General features: G+C 47.0%; 1 protein-coding gene across 3 annotated transcripts in view; it reads left to right on the forward strand.

Annotated features, from left to right (window-relative positions):
* fbln2 (fibulin 2) overlaps window positions 1–22,196 on the forward strand; it is a 32,259-nt gene extending 10,063 nt beyond the window's left edge. For 2 of the 3 annotated variants that reach the window (XM_040204307.2, XM_040204308.2), the window contains exons 3-17: window positions 3,988–4,102; window positions 4,391–4,520; window positions 5,096–5,297; window positions 7,808–8,017; window positions 8,166–8,270; window positions 9,573–9,674; window positions 13,727–13,861; window positions 15,432–15,569; window positions 16,499–16,642; window positions 17,407–17,535; window positions 18,520–18,645; window positions 19,294–19,410; window positions 19,671–19,799; window positions 20,281–20,404; window positions 20,760–22,196. In XM_040204307.2, coding sequence (XP_040060241.2) covers window positions 3,988–4,102; window positions 4,391–4,520; window positions 5,096–5,297; window positions 7,808–8,017; window positions 8,166–8,270; window positions 9,573–9,674; window positions 13,727–13,861; window positions 15,432–15,569; window positions 16,499–16,642; window positions 17,407–17,535; window positions 18,520–18,645; window positions 19,294–19,410; window positions 19,671–19,799; window positions 20,281–20,404; window positions 20,760–21,120 — 2,267 coding nt within the window. In that variant the 3' untranslated portion in view covers window positions 21,121–22,196. The remainder of the gene's footprint in view (window positions 1–3,987; window positions 4,103–4,390; window positions 4,521–5,095; window positions 5,298–7,807; window positions 8,018–8,165; window positions 8,271–9,572; window positions 9,675–13,726; window positions 13,862–15,431; window positions 15,570–16,498; window positions 16,643–17,406; window positions 17,536–18,519; window positions 18,646–19,293; window positions 19,411–19,670; window positions 19,800–20,280; window positions 20,405–20,759) is intronic. The other variant, XM_040204309.2, reaches the window with a different exon arrangement.
* Window positions 22,197–22,464: the final 268 nt, after the last annotated feature.

Below are 22,464 nucleotides of genomic sequence, written 5' to 3' on the forward strand. Positions count from 1 at the left end.
GCTCCTGGACCAGAGTGATCATGCAAGATGCTCGCGGCACTGAGACAATGAAGTGTGGCAGTCAGAGGACGTCCCGCAATATAAAGGAAATGACTCATTGGCTTTCTTCTGGTGTAAATTAGTTCAGCGTTTAGGAGCCAATCCAGCGTGTTTATGAACCGCTGTAGCCGACAGCTGAGTCGGATACAGACCTTGTTAACCTTTTTTAAAAGGTGGATTCGAGTTTGGTTGACTAATACCGGGATATTGTGTTTGTGCCAAACTGCTGTCTCACATTTGGAAAGAAACGGCGGCCAACATTTCCCACGAGGCGGCTGGAGCCGGGCCCAGCGCTCCGCTCTGGACCGGCTGCTGTTGACGGCGCTTTACGGCTGATGGATTGCGTGGCATGAAAAGGGGGCCGGGCAGTGGGGGGGGGGGGAGGCCGGATGGGCATGCTGGGCTGGTCGTGGGAGATCTCAGGTCGCCTCGCCGAAGGCTGAGTGGAGCACATTGTACTTCTGACTTTGCCCACGGCGAGAAGAAGAGCGGGGACGGCCGTGGACTCGGGGTTTAAGACGGTACTTTTAAGCCCACAGTCTGTAATGTCCCCATCTGCTTCACAGATGAGACCCCGGGGGCCTGAGTGAGCGAGAGAGAGAAGAGGCAGAGACGATGTCACTCACATTACGCTGTGTGCTCATGTGAAAACCTCGTAGGTACCGAATGAGAACGTGTGACTAAAAACAAGGCTGTTGTTTGTTAGGTGGCATTGAGAAGACGGGAATTTCCACCAACTATGCACCTAATGAGTTGACTTTTGGACAAAACAGACCTGTCTATCCTTTTTTTTAAATGTAAAACATTGCCATTCAACCAAGTGAGGTGCGATGTATAACGTTGTTGTTGAAAATAGATGTTTGGTGTGAACGCAGCAGAATTCATTTAGTCTTCTGGCCTTAAAGACAAACATTGGAGCCATATTGGCTGCACTGCAATCAGAGAGAGAAACGGATCAAGTGCTTTTCCATAATATACTACACACATGAGCAAAAGTAACTCATTAGGCTTTATTACGAAGTGAAGATTTAGTCTCTCCATTCGCTGCACTCGCTGTTCTTTGCTCAACTCCAGGCAGTTATTGACTGATGGTTAAATGCCGTGTATACAGCAGACAGTGCAGATGTGGGACTTATCCCTAAAATGTTTAAACTAATCCATAAGTAAATAGTTACGTTTAATAATAAAAAGATCCACTTCTTGAGCAACTCCAGCTCAAATGTTCCTACGACTCTCTGAGAACACATTCCTGGCCGCATGCTGCATTGTGTGATTGGGACTGCGGCTCCGCTCATTTGTTCAGAAAGCGAATCGATGAATAGCTGCGTTTCTGTGTGTGTGGGCGAGACCGAAGCCGGGCGAACGTGCCGGAGCAGCGGGAGCCGAGGCAGTTAGCATCCTTGCATTGTTCAAAGCCATTACTCTCCCCGGCCCGGCTCCCCGAATGCTTTAAATGCCTCGTTGGTCCATTCATGCTCGCTTCACAAATAAGCCATCGGGTTTCCCTTCCGGGAAAAGCTCCACAGGAAAGAGGGGCTGCGTGATGGAGGCGCCGTTGTTTTGTCGTGGCCTGGCTGCTGTGTCTGCCAGCGTTGTAACAACGTGCGGTCGAACCTCATCTAGCGACTGTCACGTTTCTCGATGTTGGTCTTAGTTCATAACACCCGCTGCTGAATGTTAGGTTTAACTTTTCACACTGTGCCCCGATATCAGTTTGCGGATTCAAGCTTGTAAGTTGCACCCATCCATATTTTTACATTAATAATAAATGGCTTGTTTTGTTGTTAACGGCCACAATATCACTGTTTGTCCACCTGCTTTCAAGCAGCAGGCGTCTAACTATCTGTACACTGCCAGAAAGATACTGTTAATATTAATGAGTGGGAGAGAAACATTACTAAAAGGGCCGTAATGGAACTTTTGTTTTCACTAAGTTGTTTATTTAACCCTGCCGTAGCCTTATGAAAGCTAAACAACAACAACAATAACATCTGACTGCCGTGTCTCAAATTAAATAAATAAAAAAATCATTTGATCAGAGGAACAAAGCATAAACACTCAATGGCGAATATAAGCAAACATCTGTTTGCAGCGTGTGGAAACATCTGTTTGCAGCGCGTGGAAACATCTGTTTGCAGCGCGTGGAAACATCTGTTTGCAGCGCGTGGAAACATCTGTTTGCGGTGCAGCAGTATAAATACATAAATACTGTATTTAAGTAAAGAAAGAATAAAACTTTGTTGGATAATTGGATGAATATTTTAAACACATTTAGCAAAGGTGACCGATCCCTCTGCAGTATTTACATCGTTATTTATTTATTCATATTCAGAGTAGAACCTCGGACACATTAATAAGGCTCATCAATATTTGGGGTGATCGGTCAAGCAATTAGCGCTCCGTCAGTTCAAAAGCGTCCACGCCACGGAGACATCGGCGGCCTCTCGCGTCGCGCCGAGCGCAGAGCTGACCCCTTCGCCGCGGAACCCACCCGTGTGGGCGACCACACCGATGCCAGCTGTTAGTGTGAAACAACAAACCTGCGCCAGGTTGTGGCGGCAAAACAAAGTTTCCTTTTCCTCTCCGGATAAAATGAAGAAGGATACAGGGATGATGTTTTTGCTCCAGCCAACTGGGAAGTGTGTGAGCAACCTGTGGCCGACAGGAAATGTGAGAAGAACACAGTTTCTGCCGAGTGAAACACCGACGTCTTCGCAGGTTGAAATAAGCCGTTTCTTTCACTTTCCCCGTTTCCCAATGGAGGCGCCGGTGAAATGTGTGACCGCGAAACGCAAGAACGTTCAAAGTGAACCTCAAAGCTCTACGCTGGTTTTTCTCTGAATGTACCGTGTGCAGGACGGAGTTGGGACGTATTACACTCGGAGGAGAACACAACGGGTTCCTCACATGAGGGAAATATTGCCCGCGGGAAACGGCTTAATCTGACCGCCGCTTTACTGTTGATCCTCAGATTGTTAATGTTTTTTAATTACTAGAAATAAGCTTTGTGCTTAACAGGAATTCCCGTGGTGGAGTGCGATGATCTCTGCTGTGTTTTGGATGCTTTTTTGATTTTGTTAACATGAATCAGGTTTAAGTCTCGAAAGTTACACAACTTCATATCAGGGCCGTACGGATATGAAGACTAAGCTAATTGTTCTGCACAGTAGCAAAGCTGACGGAGGTCGAGTGAATGGAAAAACAAAAGCTCTTTGTCTGTTTGGCGCAGTTGTGCGCTGTGTGAATGGGTGTGTGCCTGAACACTCGTGCCAACGTTCCGGGGGGTCAAAGGGTCACCGAGGCGGATGGGTGGTTTGGCGCAGCTAATTAAAGACAGAAAGTACTATCTGACCGGGCAGCCTTTCATTCTCTTTCTTTATTTCAATCTCTCTATTTCCAGTTCTAACAGGTCTCATGTGGGGGGGTGTCGCCCCCCACACACCAACATCCTGGTCTCCTTTACATAAGCGGCCTCTGTGCCACAGGTACTTAGACTCCACTGAAATGCTCCAGATGACCCGGCACTCAGTCGTCGCCTCCCTGTCAGGCCGTACGCTCATGAGCGCTGACGCTTTGCCAGTCCGTCAGACGCCTTTGTTCACGACCCAACGCGTGCCGACAGCCGTTGGACCCATTTATAGAACAAACTGTAACTTCTCTTCAGACCCGGCCGAAGTTTCCAATCATAAAATGGGGCCCCTGTTATGGTAACGTGGCGGCTCCTCTTTAGTTCGCTGCAGAAACCTTCGAGGCGCCTTTTTGCGGCCCGTAGCGGTCTACCATATGTTCCTCGCCGTCTTCACCTCGCTCCTCGGGGGGAGGGGCTTCTGGCCGTTGCGTCTCGCTGTGCAGACACCGGGGGGGAGATTTACTGCTTTTTATCCGTCGGTCTCCTGTGGGCGCCGGTGACGTAGTGTTCACGCCCGTCTCCCGTCTCCTGGCCGACAGGTCCGGGGGCCTCTGTTGAAGAGCAGCTGCAGAGCTGCTGTGCTGCCGGCCAGAAATGGGCCTCAGAAAAGCACCACTGCGACCACATGACACCACTGGACCAGGACGTATGCAGGTAAGTCGCTGTCCTAGTTTTGAAGCCGTTTTTTGCCATGAATCCAATGGATTACCATTGGATTCATGGAGCCGTGGATCCAAAACCACCGATCCGGACGGGAGACGGCTTTAAAAAGGGTTTTGAAGGATCCCACAGCAATTTCTATATATGTGAGAGCAGGCTAAGTTTCTTCTACTTTATTAGTTTTTCAGGTTGTTTAATCAGAAAATGCAAATCCTCAAAACATTTTTTTGGCCACAGCTCAAGAACATATTAGTGTGTGTGTGTGTGTGTGTGTGTGTCTAGTGTTGCGTGGAAGCAGTGCTGCCTGAGCTCCGTAAAGGAGAGGCGGTGTGCATCGGGCATGGCGTCGGCCAGGGGAGGGGACACCTGCGCCGTGGAGAAGGAGCACCAGTGCACGGATGACTCCCACCAGGTAAATCACTGTCACACCATATGACATCCCAATGGGGGGGGGGACTGAGAGGACATCATTTATATGGCATTGCCTTTGTGTTTCAAAACCGGAACATGCGAAGAGTCCAAGGGAACAAAAAGACAAGAGATGGAGCGCGAAGAATTCCACGTGGCTTCCACAATAAATCCAGTTAATTTCAGACTTTAAACATGTTTAAACAAACCCTGGAATGCACTGTTGTTTTTGCCTCAGCGAGATTGCAATTACAGACACGGGTGCCAGAAGGTCAGACAGTTGTCTTTATCGGCCAACAGACCCGTGAATAATGGCTTTGCCCACATTTGGAAAGCATCCCCCAGTTCCTCCAAGAGGAAAACCGCTGTGCCGGGTCATTGTTTTAAGTGGAAAGTTAAAGAAAAAAACACTGTGTTTCTTTGCATGACAACTGCAACTAATGAGGTGGGGGGGGGGGGCTGCAGTAAGCGCGTGTGCCCTTTCCTCTGCTGGTCACGAAAGGTAACGGCGGAGGCGCCGCTGGTAGTGAGCGATGTGAACGGCACCCTGCTGATTGGCTGCTGTGTCCGGACGGGCAGGTGTGCTGCAGCTGCTGTGCCCTCGGCCTGCGCCTGCGCAGACGAGGCCGGGGCTGTGACGCCCACCAGAACCTGGGCTTCCCGTGCGGTCACGTCTTCCTCGCCTGCTGCGAGGACGAGGAGGAGGAGGAGGAGGAGGGTGAGAGTCAGATCCCGCTGAGGAGGAAGCTGAAGCCCGGGCCGACGTCTACGCCTAGTAAAGGTAACGTGTCACTGATGTTGCCAACCCGTCCGTCACGCACATTGTTGTTAGTCAGTACAGCCCTTTGTAGTCGGAGCCGCTGCGGCGGAGCGGGAAAATGAAGGAGAGCCCGATAAACATGCTTCAGGCAAGAATTGAATATCATGCGTGTTATTGCATCTGGAATATAATTGTAATTGATTCGTCACATAAAGCAGGGTATGCTGTAGGGGTGGGCCTGCTCGTGCTCGCCAGGTTGCAACCACGCCGTTGTCAGTGTTTCCCTTTTCAAATGGTGTTTCACTTTATTAAAGAAAAACATTTTGGTTGCCTAAAATATGTAGAATATTACTTTGCCGTTGTTCTTGGCTCCTCACTCCCATTTCTAAAAAGGTCTTTGAGGTGCACTTCCATGTCTGTGCCATTTTTTTTATGCATTTCACAGATGAAGTTATGTTGAGCATATCTTATTTAGACGGATTCTACTGTTTAGGTCAACAGGCCGCTGATTTTAACTTCTTATTTTGCTGTTATTTACAACACGTTCTCCCTCCCAACTTGTCAAATACCTTTGCTTGGTCGGGCCCTTCGGCCCCCGCCGGACGACCCTCATTTCCCCTCTGTCGGTTTGGTGCGAGTCTGAGATGACAGCACAATAATGTTCGAGGGAAACATACAGGTTCCTCTTGTTACGCGCCTAAACGTCCAACGTCGCTTTACTTCATTTATAGATTTACTTTTGCAACGAAAATAATGAGATGTTTGCAGGAATTGGAAGTACTTGCTCGTGCATCAAGTAGGTAAGAGACAGTAGAGCGGTTACACAGGGAGCTCACATGAGCAAGACGCCGCTCCCTGTGCACATATTAGTGTGTGCATATAGTTTACATATTATTATCAAGTCCTTTAACGGGAATAGTTGTGTGATGGGGAGGTCAGTCTCCTCTGCTCGGCGCCTGTTATTTCATCCACGACCTCAATGGGATTCCTCCTCGTCACACTGACGTGGCGACTGCCGCTGATCGCGCTCGGTTTTAAAATGGAAATCTGAGTGATGTCATTCCGAAGTGGGAATCGAACAGCCCGCTAAAAAGCTGTGAGAGGTGTGAGAGCTGCACAAACGGTTCACCCTCTCTTAGGCAGCGTGCGCGTATAGCTCTCTCCTAATGCCCTTACTTACTTTGGTTGAGACGCACTGTAATTATTTCCATGGGGATGTGTCTTCAGTCTTATGACTCGCTGCCTTTTAATTAAAACAGGAAACGTTAAATCCTCCGGATTTAAACCCGCATGCAAATACTGTGAGAAATATTTACTGGAAAACCCAAAGCTGTGTCCGTCGCTGCTGCAGTACACGTCAGACCCGTAGCCCTCCTTATATAAGGGTGTCTGTGATTTATAGCTCTGTTGGTCCTTGGTGCAGCTTAGTTTCTGCACTATGCTCACCTTTCAACTGTAACAGATGGTTTAGGCATTAAAGCTAAAAGCATCAGTCTGAATGTTAATAGCAAGGAGGATTATGTGTTATTTTGTCTCCTTATGTCGGTTTCCTAAGGCTAGAGTTGCATGTTCCAGTTCAAACCATCGACTGTACATAAGAAGCTGGCAGGGTTGTCGTGACGTCACCGGTTGGTTTGCGGACTGCCCCTTTATGCCTCGAGCGTTTCCGTCATCATCTTGTATTTTGACCGTCGCCATTTACTCAAATTACATTAATTAGACTGGAGGAACGGCGAAAAGATGCTCTAGCAGCGACCTGTCAATCCCAGTAGGCCCGCCCTAAATCATCTGCTTTATGGTCAGTTTGACTCTAAATGGACCATCGTTTACTAAATGAGCATCATGCTGTTATTACTGAGGTAATAAATCAAGAAAGAAGTAGTACTGTCCTATCGCACTTATCTGTGCAACAAGAGGACATGCCCCCTAGTGGTCAGTAGAGAGAATGCAGGTTAAAGACACTTTAGCATCGGATAACCGTGAGGTCTCAACATAATTCGTCCGTTTGGGGTCCTGATCAGGTACTTTTGCCAATGACACGGCGCCTGTCTGTGGCATTAACGCAGGTAGAATTCATAGACTGTGTCTCTATATCACCTCTAATGATACAAAAATAAAACCCCAAAATACCCGAGCTGCCGCCCTGCGCTTTCAACCTCATACGGGGTCAGAATCTGCGCAGTGGCAAAGCTTTTTTTATCCAGTTTGGAAGCTCTGAACACGTTCACACACACACACACACACACACACACACACACACGTTGGATCGGCTGCTTTGCCTCCGGAGGAACAGCGCTTCCTTTCAGCCCACCTCCCAAGCGCTCGGACCACGAGGACGAGGGGCCTCCACCCAAGTTCCTAAAGTGTTTCCTTAACCAAGGAAGCCTTCTAAGGGTCCTACAGCAAAGGTGAAATGACTTACTTGGGTGACATTTTTCTTGTTTTGGTAATGTTTTGTGACTTGAAACATTCTAAAGGAGGGGCAAGGTCCCTGGTTTTGCGGGACTCATTGCTCACTCCTCTCCTTCCAGTCTCTGACGGCAAGTTCCCCAACGAGGCCTTCTCCATCGGCGCCGCGGATGAACGCGCCAACGCAGTGGGGGATCCGGAGGACGTGGATGAGTGCCGGCTCTTGGCGGGCCAGCTGTGCCAGCACACCTGCACCAACGTCTGGGGCTCCTACCGATGTGGCTGCGACCGAGGCTACGTCCTCCAGCGGGACGGGCACTCGTGCGCACCGGGTATGTCTTTGCCATTAAACTGTCATTAGAAAAATAAGTATGATACAGAATATCACCCTTTTTGAAACTGCTTTTGTGCGTCACGGTCGTGACGCGGAATCATTTCCTTTGTTGAAGTGTCCTTCCTGGTCTTTGTTTCCACGTGCAGTGAGTCCCGATGAGGACAACGGAGTCCCAGAGTACGGCCCCGCTGCGGTCCCAACCCAGGGGGCCTTAGCCGGAGGGACCACTCCCGGCCTCAACCCATGTGCAGGTAACGGTGAACCTTTCCACGTAGGCCGCTAAAAGGCAACGGAGACAAGACAAGAGGCCGTGTCACTGTAGCCGGTCGCTTTCAGGTTGAAAATAAAACGCACCTCGTGGCAAATCATCAGAAAAGTTTGCCTTTCAACCATTTCCTGTCCCTGACGTGAGCGACTGTCTCAAAGCCAGAAAGCGGTGAGGTATGTCTCAAACAGGTGCTGCTTTGTAGACAGTGAATGCGAGAGCGATTTGGTCTGTCTCATTTGTTGCACCCTAACGAGATGTATTCTGTCGTAGTGCCGTCAGGTTGGAAACAGAACGTCTGCAGAATGTTGCTGTAAACACGTTCTGATTCCTCCTCGTTCTCTCGCTGTCCAGAGGACCTCACAGATTTGAACTCTCAGCACTGCAGCCTTTGGAATTGCAGAGTTTTTGGGCCGACAGAACAGTCGCCCTCCTTGACGTTCAAGCTTCTCCTTCGTAAACATACAGAATGCAACAAAATGAGAGGGATTTCCTTGACACATTAATGGAGGAGCACGAGGCCTGATTCGGGCCTCTAATGTTCACTGCCTGTTGTGGGACTCGTGATGATCACTCATGTGATCGTGTCGATTATCTGATCCCTGCATGTTGAACGTCGTCTCTAGTGGTCTCAGTTACATTTGTATGGAGCGTAATCACATAGCATCATATTTAACCTGAGAGACAATGGTCACTGATATGCTTAATATCTATGTAATTTAGACAAATATTGATCTCCACCTGTTATTGAAGCTTTGTAGATTTATATTTTAAAGTAATCCTCCGTCACACACTTAAAATACAATGTAAAGAAAATCATTTATTTTGAGCATTTAGTTTGATTGATTTGTTGGTCGCATTTGTATTTGATAAAGTAGAAAGAAGGTTCATTGATATGAAACAGACTGGCAGTGTGGTAGCGCCACAAGCAGACGTCAATAAACGCCAGCTGGCCTTTTAAAACTCAATTTTTAACACCAAAGCCACGTTCCATCTTCTTTCTATTATCATTTCCTCCAGTATGGTTTTAGAGAGTGTTTCTTATGAGGTGGCGAGATCCTCGGTGTCTCCAGCCTCCCACCTGATGTCCTGCCAGCAGTGAGCAGAATGCATCCGCTCAGCCAATCGGCCCCCGCTGCTTTATTCAATCATCACGGGCTGACGTGTGTCTCACGTCCACATTTGCAACGAGGAAAATAACTTCCTTCCATCAAAAAAAAAAAAGAAAGAAAATGGAAGATGGCGGCCGCACAGTGACGCAGCTTCCGTCTGGCCTCGTGTCTTGCAGAAAACGGGCCCTGCGGTCAGCGGTGCGCAGTGGCGGCGGGCCGGGCTCGCTGCTCCTGCTTCCCGGGCTTCTCGCTGAAGACGGACGGACACGCGTGTGAAGGTAAGACGCCGCCACCGCCGCCGCCGCCGCCTTCCCTCGCTCGCCCGCGCAGCCCTCGAGCTGTTGTTTGTTGCAAAGGACAAAAGGTGCAATTGAGTTGTCGTGTCCAGACAGCGTTTAATAGGAGGCAGCCACTGCAGGAGGAGGAGAATGAACGTCCTGTGGTTCTAGACAACGCTCCGACTGACGGCGCTCCGTGGAGCGTCATTCAACCACGACCGATAACTGTGTGGCAGCGTCTGTTCACTCTCCGACCTTCAATGCACAGAGTTCTGCACGGAAACGTGAGGGTCAGAATGAGAGACTTCACATTCATTTAAATGAGAAAAAAATTAAGTGTGCTCTTTACATGGTAACATTGTGCTATATGTTTGCATTATAAAGCAATAAAACGGGATTTCTTGGCAATAGCAAAGCCAGCAGTGGATCTGCAAATGACCTGCTTTACAACATTGATCCTCTGGGCCATGAAACAAGTAATTACCCTCTTCCCATTAATAATACCCAGTTGTACTTGTTATTTTGATGAGCAATCAGTAACCCATTGCTCTACACAGACTGTAATATAAGGAGTTTGACTTTACAATTCAATTATTTAAGTCATATATTTAATTGACATTTTGAAGCTAACTAGCTCAACACTGTAATATAATTTGGACATGCACGATATGAAGAAGATTATCCTAAAGAATCTACTTTCTAGTTTGTATTGAATTTTTTTCCAACTGTCTTCTGAGACCAAAGTAACCCCTTATATGAAGAAGTCTTGAAACTAGAGATTAAGACTAAAATTTGCAATGTTTGTTGTGGGAATAAATCAAGAGAGAAGCAGAGTCATTTTCTCATACACTTATATTCAATCGGACTTCTTTTAACAAGCAGTTGAGTTGCCGTCTGCTGGTTAGTAGAGAGGCTGCGGCATCGGCTCATCCATAGTTCACATCCATGTATTAAACTGCTGCAAACAAAGTGAATTTGTGTTGGAGCTAAAACCACTCTGACAACACAATGTTTACTGGGGGAGTAAAGAGAGAAGAATGCACATCAAGGGTGTTACTTACATGCAGTGAATTCATCAGTCAATTGATTTCATTTGCAACTGGGTAAAAACATTTCCTTTCCAAGTAAATAAATGATATATGGTCTACTTTCTGTGCACATCAGCTGGATAAATTGCCTGCTCAAGTCTTTCTAGAAATCAACGGTTTTGTGGGGCGATCACCATTAATATGAAAATAAGGCCGTCCTTTATCTGTCCACAGCGGTGAAATAGCTTTTTAATTAACATGAAAATAGTTTCCGTCTCAGATCGCGTGCTGATACAGGGGAATTGCAGCCGGGTTTATTGAACCTTTCAGCCAGTCAGCAGACCGGACCGTCCCTCTGAATATACAAGCACCACATGAGAGTTGAGGCCCCCCCCCCCCCCCTGATTTCTCTCCATTCGAGCGAGCAGAGTGAGGACCCAAAGTGTTCCCACATGGTGAAGATGTGGGTGGGCAACATTTTTGATGGAGGCTGGAATGGAACAAAGCAAATAGGACTGCAAGGTGCTTAACTGGATTCGAGGATTTGACTGAGATGGTCACTGGAAGTAAACCCTGGAGTGCTTACAGGCGGGGGAAATGTGAGACGTCCCGTGATGTTTACAGTAGAGGGATCTGGCATCATTTTAGCAAACGCATGAATTTGTTCCAATATCAACACCCTGTGTGACGTTCTAATTCACATTCACAGAACAAATAAAGCGTTGTTCTCGCAGATGCAGTTGCTCGTGTGGAGAAGATCTCTGTACGTCAACCGGGTGAGATGTGTGGAGAGGCCGTCATGCACAACCTGAATAGCAAATGTGTGTGACGCTTCAAGTGGTACTTCAGGCTCGCAGTACTTCACGTTCGTAGTACTTCACGCTTGTAGTACTCCCGTGATAAGATACTTCCGTGGACTCCATTTCAAACTCTAATTTGGGGTTAGAGATCATTTGAAAAACTAATGCTCGCAGATTCTTTTGATCACAATCCCACCAGCCTGCACCTGTGTGACCCTCGCTCTCCCGTCTCCAGCCACATCTGCATATTTCCCACGGCTACGCTGACGACACCCAACTCTACCGTCGCCTCAGTCACCTGCTTTCTCAAACTCGACCGCCATCAATCCGACATGCTCCCCATCGGCCCGAATGACCTCATCCGCTCAGCCCAGACCTTCTCCCTCAACACAATGCATTCTGGATGAGCTGCGGAGGTCGGATGGCGGCAGCGTGGAGACCCGCAGGAGGGAGTTACAGTAGTGCAGGCGGGGGATGACAAGAGCCTGAACCTGCGCCGCCTTTTTCCAAAAGAAAATTCTTTGCTTTTTTCTGTGTGTCTGTAAAGCGTCTTTGGGTGCTTAGAAAAGGAGCTTTTTAACATTAAAGTATTACTATTATTAAATCCAAGGCTGACTTGTTCCACCTGTGCAGAAACTCTAAATAAACGCCACGCTCGGCTCGAATCAGCATTTGCATTTCCCTAAAGGACAGTCTTTCTTTCCAGCTTGTATTGGATCACTTCACTCCACGAAACGGGGTAACGCAGCAGGCCGTAGGGAACTGCCGGGGGGAGGCAGGGACCTTGAGGCAATGGGGTGCTTTATTTCCTTTTACCCTCCCTCCCCCCCCTCTACCAATGACGCACTGGAAACAAAGCTGGTGGAAGGATAGAGACACTTTCTGCACCAGTGGCAAAGCACAAGCGTTGGAAACGTTCCCGTCAATCCAAAGGCGAGCGGTGCCTGGAGGACCAGGCATTCGCTGCGACTCGTCCCCCAAAATACCCCCCCCCCCTCCGTTCGACGAGGGACAACAGATGTTGCCCCGTTGTGAACATTTGCAAAGGGGGGGGGGGGGGGGCGGTGAAATAAGAGCGCGTTGCCACAGGACTGCATGCATATTACGAGTCCCGTGGACTCCGCAGAGGGCTCCAGAATGTCAAAAGAGGAAATTGTTCATTCGGGTGAAGATGGATGCGGCTGCTGCCGCTCCACAGGGGCTCCATGTAATCTAGTGAGCCGTGTTGTGTGGTGTGTTTTTCTAAGGGCAAATAACCTTAAGGGAAAAGAAGTGCTGCTGGAAACCTTAAATCATGGCCTGTCTGCCTCCTTCTCCCCTTCGGGGAAGGTGCTGTAAGCGAGGCGCGCGGGATCATTCCCGTCCTTCTGTGACAAAAGCTTTGAATGTCGACAAAGGCGCTTCATCGCGGCGCTGCCAGCAGATCACAGGCGACACGGGACAATTCGTTCCCTCCTTTTTGTGTTGGAGCTCCGGCTCCCGTCATGCACATTTGTACAGGTTTTTGCCAGGTTCCCTCTGGAATGCAACATATTTTGGGGCTTTGATCTTCAAATCTGGATGCCAAACTCCTCTGTAAATATGCAAACACACACACACGCGATAAATCCCGGCTCGATGCTCTCAGCTAATCGCCAGCGATCTATCTGACTATCTGAGTTCCCAAAGGTTTCTCAACCGTGTGGGTTTTTTTTTTCACGCGAACAAGCGTAACAAGCGACGCCGCACAAAGCTGACGACACGCCAGACAAACTGTGGGAGGATTATGTGTATCAGTCATACTAACCGCAAACATTCACTCCAAACAACAGCAAGATGACCCCTGATACTAATGTGTTCGTCCGATTATCTACATGAAACACATCTGCGTTAAGTGCTAATTATATTTTTACTGCCATTGAGCCCAAAAGGACTTACTTACTTTCAAACAACACAACTGTGTCTGGTGACAAGGCTCAATGGCCAGTGGCTTTTAAAAAAACAAAGAGTTTATGTCAAGCCCCCAATACAACCCACAAAAATCCCAGAACCTCAAAAGCCAATAAGATGATATAAAGCGGCATAGAGAATTTAACATTGACTTCCTTTGTTGGTGGTTTCTGCTCGTTCCGGGTGGAGGCCCCGTCCATCGTGGACCCCCCCCCGGGGGGGAGTCGGCCTGACCTGCACCTCACATTCAGCCTCCTCATTTCACACAGTCACCGTTGTCATCCTTCTCCCGCAGACATGGACGAGTGTGCGACCGGCGCCCACGGGTGCCGCCCCGGCGAGCACTGCGTGAACACCGTGGGCTCATTCGCGTGTGAGCAGCGGGTCGCCTGTCCCGCCGGGTACCGGCGGAGGAACGGCGTTTGCGAGGGTGAGTTGACGACGTGTCTTGTGAGGCGGATTCGCTGAGCGGCCACTTTCTGAGCCACTAAAAGTGGTTGAACCGCTGTTGAATCCCGTCACCAGACAAAAATGTCCCATTTTTTTATTTTTCAAACATTGTGGAACGCAGAGACGTAATAGCATTGATACCTCTCCCATGTTGGTTTTGATAGCTGGAACCAGTAACCAGCTTAGCTGGCATGAGTGATAGAACGACTGAAGCTCACTTATTTAGAAGTTCTATCTAATCAGTTTACAGCCTGAAAGGGTCTTTCGTGATGACCCACGAATGTCCCGGCTGCACACGTCTCCCTCCTGGAGTCTCTGCCGGTTGCCCGGCAACTATCGCCGGGAGGGTAGCATCTTATCGATCGACAAGTGAACGAGCGGCGTGCGTGAGCACAGATCCCCCACTCGCCTGTTTATAGCTGCAACATGGGAGTGAAAAATGTGTTTACACAACGCATTCAAATCTGAGGTATTTCCCCAAATGTTTAGATATTTCTAAATTCCAGCAGTTTGCAGTGAGCCCCCCGGTTGGTGTCATAAGAAACACTTATCGGAGAGATCGGAGTCAAAGACGGCTGACTTAACCCGTGGGCCTCAGACCTCCGACCAGAGTTGTTGAGCTTTGCCACATCTCACACGTTGCACCATTTTTTTTTTATGACCCTGGTCATAAGCCTGGAAATGATACCTTTGTGATTCGTCACGCCGATTCACTTGCAGCGGGTTGTGAGCTTGTTCCATCGCGTTGGAGCGTGTTTCTCCGCGTCGCCTCAGCGATTTGAACAACCAGCGGTCGCACAGGTCCAACACTCACTCTGAGGCGCTGCCTGATTCTACTGCTCTTTCTAATTGTATCCCTTAAAGAGCCCCTTGAGTGTGCACACGTCCCCGAAGAGCCTGCAGGGTATCGCAACATGGAAAGGTGAAGCGTCCTCGCTCTGTTCAAAGGGGACCGGGACATTATTAGACTCATAGTTATTTGGGTTATTTAGAAGGTTTATCATTGCTCACACAGTGAGGCGACTGCATGTCCAGGGTCAGGACGTAAACCGAGCTCGGTCAGCAGGGTGAGGACGAGATTCTCACCAAGAGAGGAGGCGCTTTGGAGCATCATCAGTTTCAGGCACCAGGGAGGACTAATCAATGTCGCTGGGTAATGAAGGTAATATTCAGTCGGGGGCAAACGGCTAATTAGCCGCATGGAAAGAAAATCCCTCTCCATCGGAGACTGGGGGGACTCTCAGAGGACCCCGAACTCCTGACAAACGGGGAACCAATTACACGTTTAAACTCCACCTCATCACTCATCACATTCAATAACTGTCATTTAAGAAGTGTTGCAGAACTTCATGCAAATTGCAGAGTGTTATACAGTATTTTGACGGGGGGGGGGGGTGGTGGGGTCCTGGGATGCTGCACATGTTTGCCTTTTTGCTTGAGCCACACTGCCACCTGCTGTACCGTCGACGGGCTTCGAGGCGGCTGGCAGCAGATTTCCACTCCACGACATCCAGATGAAGTGACGCCTGCCGAATTGATCTCCCCTCCAGACGCGGACGAATGCGCCCTGCGGACCCATAACTGCGGAACGGGCTTCGCGTGCCAGAATACCGCCGGGTCTTTCCTCTGCAAACCCCGACACAAGTGCATCAGCGGCTTCACGCAGGACTCCCACGGCAACTGTGTCGGTAAGAGACGCGTCCAGAGCGCCTTCTGCTGCGCGGCGCACGGCAGCAACTATTTCTAATGCTACTAAAAGGCGGTGATGTGAAATCCAAGTTTGTGATCTGAGGGCTCGCTAAGGTGACTCATTGTTTAAAATGTTAATCAAGATATTTAATTGTCTATAAGAGTCAGTATGTCAAATGCACGCCCACAATCGCATGTGTTTGCCACACGGCTTTGATTGTAATGTTTAGCTTTTGATTACACCTAAAAGTTAAACATTATTATATTGTCATTTGGGACATTTTCTAACTCTGAAATCTGATCTGGAATCAAAATGACACTTCTGGAACAACAGAAGGAAATGCGTTCTGGTCTGAGTGTAGTTAATCACACACAAATAACGAGGAGTAAAAGTCTCAACACTGCACATGCTAGGCCCTTTAACATTGCTGTTACATTTTAATATATATATATATATATATATATATATATATATATATATATATATATATATATATATATATATATATATTAATGACTCCCACTTTAAATCAGTAATTTCAGGCGGTTAACGGTTAACATCCATATTTGAACCTTTGTTTTGTATTTGATGACTATATATATATATTTTTAATCAAACATTTTATATATCCGGCCACATCCTGTCTTGTTCAGAGATATCAGATCTATCTTTCAGTTTCACGTGAAGATAAAACCGTACTTTTCATGTGCTGTCGATGGTCGATTTCCTCATTTGTTTTGCAGTGTGCAGGTTAAAGGTATTTAAACACTAGGTATTAAGGGATTTAATGTATCGGTTATTCTCACATATAACACATGTGACCCATTACAATTCAGCCTGGTTGTGTTTCTGATACTCGCTCCACCACCCCCCCTTGTACATGACTAGATGCATTCAATCGGTGTGTCATTTCTTGTGCGTTTGCAGACGTAGACGAGTGCAGCAGCCTGAGCGAGCCGTGCAGCTCAGGCTTTAACTGTGTCAACACAGTGGGCTCCTACACCTGCCAGCAGAAGGTCATCATGTGCAGCCACGGCCACCACGTCGGCCCCGACGGAGCCCGGTGTGTCGGTGAGATTCACCTCGTGACCCGGAGGAGGCGGCCGGCGACTGTGCGAACATGCGGCCGAAGGCAATGATGTCGTATTCGGCAAAGAAACAAGCGCTCAAGTTGTTGTTGTCAGAATGCGCTAACAGGGGAGAATGAGCTTTAACGGCAGCTAGTGAAGGTCAGTTAACCGTAGGGACAAAACGTCAAATGATGGTGACGAAATAGGTTTATAGAAACAAACAAAAAAACTCAGGTCATTATTTTCATGATTTATTCACAAAAATAGAATGTCAACAGACTCCTCGGGGGATTTTTTTTATATATTTGCAATTTACGTCTACCTGCATTCCGGGACAAAGTGATCAGAATTTGGTGGGTAAAGGTCGCCTTGACCTCACAAATTGCTACTTACGACAATTTGAACACCAAATTATAATACGATAAACTGAAGAAGAGATGACATTTTGGGCGGACATGAATATTAGCAGTAGACCACGGAAATGCAATAATTAGTCATTATACATTATTTAATTCATCATACTTCTGCATTACACTTTCAAGCTTGTTAGCACAGGTCTCAATAGCACATTCACGTTAGCATGTAGCTAATTTCCCATAAATAATGAAATTGCTCGAAAAACGCAATGTTTTACCAAATTAGAATAATTGTTAGACCTGATTGAAGTACTCCGACAACAACTCAAGACTCCAAGCGTTTTGGTTGTGTTTGGTTGTCGCGCTGTCGGGTGCAGGTTATTGCTGACGCACCTTCTCTTACTCTCAGACATCGATGAGTGTCAGGTGGGGACGCACCGCTGCGGGGGGGGACAGATCTGTCACAACCTCCCCGGCAGCTACCGCTGCGACTGTCAGACGGGCTACCAGTACGACGCGCTGCGCAAGGCCTGCACAGGTACGTCTGGCTGATTGGAGGTTCAGTCGTCCAAACTGTCTCATCTGAAAGTTGAATCAATGCACTGCGATCCTAATATACACATTACTTAAGTAGATGGAAACACACGTACATGGACAACAAAAACAGGTACATGCATAGAAATGAGGAATTAAACAGGTAGACGGGTACAAAAACAAGCACAGGTAGCAAGTACAGGAACAGGATCAAGAACAGAAACAAGTGCAAGGTCATGCGATGAAATAAGAAAATAAACTTGCAGTACAAGTACAAGAGGAGGAACAGAGGCAACAATTGGGTCTGTGATCTCTATACAGGTAACCACCGATGATCAAATACTCCACTAAATTCTATTCAATTTATTTAGATGATGACAGAAAGTGACCACAGTCTTAGGCAATGCGTTTGGAGTAGACTGAATTTGTTCTTTCTCACCTGATTCTTTTCTGGTTTTCTGTAGTATTTTGCAGAATACTATTTAAGTACTTAGGAGCAAACAAGGAGGTACAAGCTGTTCTTTACAAGGATGCAGGTCCGGATCGTGTGTCTGACTGATCTTTTCTCTCTCCTGACTCAATCCCCATCCTTCTCCACTAAAAGACTGGGCTTCATGGATGATACTAATGCTAGCATGTTATTTAAAGGGTCTTTAAGTAATAACAAATCCAAAATATCAAACTAATCAGCCAGGACACGTTTGCTTTTCATTAAAAAAAAGAGCAGGATGTTTCCCCATGAAACCTTTTTCTTGATAAACAAAAACAATTATGTCGTCAATTCAGTTGATTTTTGTATTTTTTTTTTCTCGGAACTGTCCAATTATCTCATTAAAGGCATGGCTGGTTTTCCTGAGGAAACCAGCAAACGATGATAGATAAAAAAAACCCTCTTTTCTTAGTTGGCAGCATTCTCTCCAGAAGTTACAGAGAAAATCTCTCTGCAGAGCGGAGGAACCCACCTGACGCTTTGTGTCCCCCTGCGCAGATGTGAATGAGTGCTGGCGCCACACCGGCAGGCTGTGCGCCCAGACCTGTGAAAACACGCCGGGCTCCTACCGCTGCTCGTGCGCCGCCGGCTTCTCCCTGGCAGCCGACGGCAAGAACTGTGAAGGTACGCTCCCCGCTCTGACACGCGCACCGTTTAAATGCTTGAAGCACCGGCAACGATACAACGATGCATGCAACGAATTTAGAAAGTTCCACAATGCTCCTCCCCAGGAGTAGGATTGTTTTTTTTCTTGTCTCTTTTCTTCTGATGGTGCTTCGGTAGGTGGTGCTCGTTCATTTGCCTGTTGAATTGTTATTTATGTATCCCTACAAAGGATGATCGCGGGCAGTATTTCATCTTATTATTGTGCATCCTCTGAAAAGACCACACAAAACACCTACTGTTGTTCACTTTGGCTCAATCCCTTAAATACTTATTATTACCAAAAATGTATTAATCCACCGAAAATAGTCCCCAAAAAATGCACAATTCTCTTTGAGTAACATTTGCTAAAAACTAAAGTGACCTGCAGTTTTGCAAAATCACTGAGAATTAATACAAATAAATATTTGTGTCTCATGTGTGTGTATATATATCTATATATATAGATGTATATACTTCATTATAGAGCATTTTAATATGAGAAGAATCTTTTCTAAATAGCTTCTTTTTATAGGATTCATAACAATAAGAAAAAAAAAACAGAACAATGTCCAATCCTTTCTGAACATGACAAAGATTCTAATCTTGTCTTTTCTCCTCGGTGCTCAGATGTAAACGAGTGTGACCATAGTCCCTGCAGCCAGGAGTGTGCCAACATCCAGAGCTCGTACCAATGCTACTGTCGCCAAGGCTACTTCCTGAAAGAGGACGGACACACCTGTGAAGGTACGGGGCCTTGCAGAATGGCGGAGAGGGTGGGAAGGTCTTCAGCATACATTTGTTCATGTTCAAGGGTATAAATATGCACACTGAAGCACCGAAACAGGCAGAGAAACACAAGTTAATCTGTTTCAGTTGTCTCATTTGGCTTTGGGAGACATTATTAAGACTCTTCCTCAATCAGCTCCAACTTTCACTCATTCTGTGTGTGTGTGTGTGTGTGTGTGTGTGTGTGTGTGTGTGTGTGCGTGTCCTCTCCTCAACAGACATCGACGAGTGCTCACAGAGCATCGGGAACCTTTGTACCTTCAAGTGTGTTAACGTTGCTGGCAGCTACCAGTGCGCCTGTCCTCCTCGTGGATACGTCATGTCTGCTAATGGACGCACCTGCAAAGGTGAGGCCTCAGTGACCTGTGACCTGGTCCGGCTGTAAGATCATGATATGCAAATTAGGCACTATCTTATTAGAGCTGCTCTCATGTTCATATATTTCCAGAATGGAAATGTTAGATAATTTGGATAAAGCCAGGTTTTAATTCTGGTTTTTAATTTCAATTTCATACCACCAATGAATCAAAAAATCTGAAAAAAGACCAGAAAAAAAGATTTTTGCAATACTGTTTTCAAAAAAAGAAATTGTATATATATATCACTTAATGTATCTGTGCTTTCGGGGGGTTCTTGTGAGAAATCAACCCATGTATTATACAGTCACCAGGTGTGTGTGTGTGTGTGTGTGTGTGTGTGTGTGTGTGTGTGTGTGTGTGTGCTGATACAGTATCTGCAGGGATTTTATCAACAATACATTACGCTGTAAAGGAAGATATCACAATTCACAACAAGTTGGGAGAGAGTTTTATTCATTGTCCTTTTCAGATTTGGACGAATGCTCAGCCGGCACCGACAACTGTTCATTGGGACAGACCTGCTACAACCTCCAGGGGGGGTTCAGATGTCTCTCCTTGGACTGCCCTCCCAACTACAAGAAGGTGTCGGACACGTGAGTCACCTTGTTTTCCTCACAAATGTGTTTACAAACCATTTAAACCAACGCACTGCCCGTAAGGACTAATATCTTTCAGAGTTTATTGCTAAAATAAGTTTTCAAAAGTAATTTCAAGGGGGATTCTGATTCAGGTCGGTAATGCGGTGATGATCGGTGGGGGTGGAGCCTCGGCTTTGAGGTCCCGCCCATAAGCACTGAAAACCAATGTCGGTAGCAAGATTTACAACCCTGGCAACAGGAGGAAGATAGCGAAACATATCTGTTTTTACCGAGCCCCCAAACACCACCCTGCTCACCGCCCCCTCCCTCCTCCTTTCCCTCCCCCGTCTCTCTCTCCACTCGTCTCCAGCCGCTGCGAGCGGACCAGCTGCCCCAGCAGCTCCTTGGACTGTCAGAAGGCCCCGGTCCGCATCACGCACTACCAGCTCAGCTTCCAGACCAACATCATCACCCCCGCCCAGATCTTCCGAATCGGACCGTCCCCCGCTTACGCCGGCGACCACGTCGTCATCAGCGTCGTCAAGGGCAACAAGGAGGGCTACTTTGGCACCCGGAAGCTGAACGGCTTCACGGGCGCCGTCTACCTGCAGAGACAAGTCCGCCAGCCCAAAGACTTCCTGATAGATGTGGAGATGAAGCTGCTGAGACAGGGGACGGTCACCTCCTTCCTGGCCAGGATCTATGTCTTCATCACGTCCAGCACCATGTAGCACCAGGGGAGACTCGCAGGGGGGGGCGAAGAGGGTTACGGTGCTATTTTTTGACACATTCCACATTCACAAATCTGGTCAATTGTTGCCAAAGACCTTATCGTTATGTCTTGTCTTCAGAAGGTTGTCCTCATTGTCCTATTCACCTGAGGTGTTCTCATTTGGACTCCATGTTATGTAGTGTTAATGCACCACTGCACCACAGTAGTCTGCCCAGCGATTGGCTGCTACGGACGGGGGCACGCTGCTGCACAGGTCACTGCACAGGTCACTGCACAGGTCTGGGTGGTGTTTAGTGCATTGTCTTCTCTCTATAAGTGTTGCTCTTCATATGTAAATGTTCAAGAAGGTGCTGAAGAAAGTAGTAAACCTCTGCAGCACTAGAACTTAAAAGGCAGACCAGTCAAAAAGAAGAATAAATGAATTAAATAGTTATCTGTTTGAAATATTGTGTTCTCTCTTCATTCAGTTGGTTAGAAAAAGCAAAATAAATAAATTATATTTTTTCATATTACCCAATTCAGTAGCTGTTTTTCAACTCATATCTTTTTTATAATTTAACAGCATTTTGCGTGTGTGTGTGTGTGTTACAAACAGGAGTACAACATAAGAAATATTATTCTACCAGCTGACTGGTGTTGCATCTCTAAATTCATCTCATTCATTTAGATTTTTTTTACTTTTGTAAAAAAGGTGCCTTCATAGCCACCACCCAAATTTGTTCATATGGTTTTACAAAAGTAGCACGTTCTTAAAATAGATTTTTCGTTGACAAAACACCGTGAGCCATTCATATGAGGTAAACTCCAGCACTGGGAATAAAATGTAGCGTAACTGTGGATCATTTTATTGTTAACTGTCGTATTCCTTTCCTTCTTACTGGATGGATCACTCTGTGTTACTGTATCATAATATCTCAGGGTTAAACTCATGCAGTCATGTATCCGCAAATAATCTGTGCAGCCTGCAGGAACGATTCATGCCGTTGTACCTCCAGACAGGCCTCACGCTACATTGTATCTATAAACCGATCAATAAATGATGATCAAACTGTTATTTTCCAACGGAAGATCAAACTGTTGACTGTTGGTGTCATTTCATTTTTATCCCACACCAATGCTGATTGTTTACATTGTGAACAGTGTGCCAACATCCCCATCTGTTGGTCAGGGTGTACGTTTCCGTCTACAGCGCCTGCAAACGACATCAAAGATCATTACAGTTCAAGTTACGAGTCCACTGTGTGTGTGTGTGTGTGTGTGTGTGTGTGTGTGTGTGTGTGTGTGTGTGTGTGTGTGTGTGTGTGTGTGTGTGTGTGTGTGTGTGTGTGTGTGTGTGTGTGTG

Source organism: Gasterosteus aculeatus, chromosome 17 (assembly GCF_964276395.1).
Source record: "Gasterosteus aculeatus chromosome 17, fGasAcu3.hap1.1, whole genome shotgun sequence".
NCBI lineage: Eukaryota > Metazoa > Chordata > Actinopteri > Perciformes > Gasterosteidae > Gasterosteus > Gasterosteus aculeatus.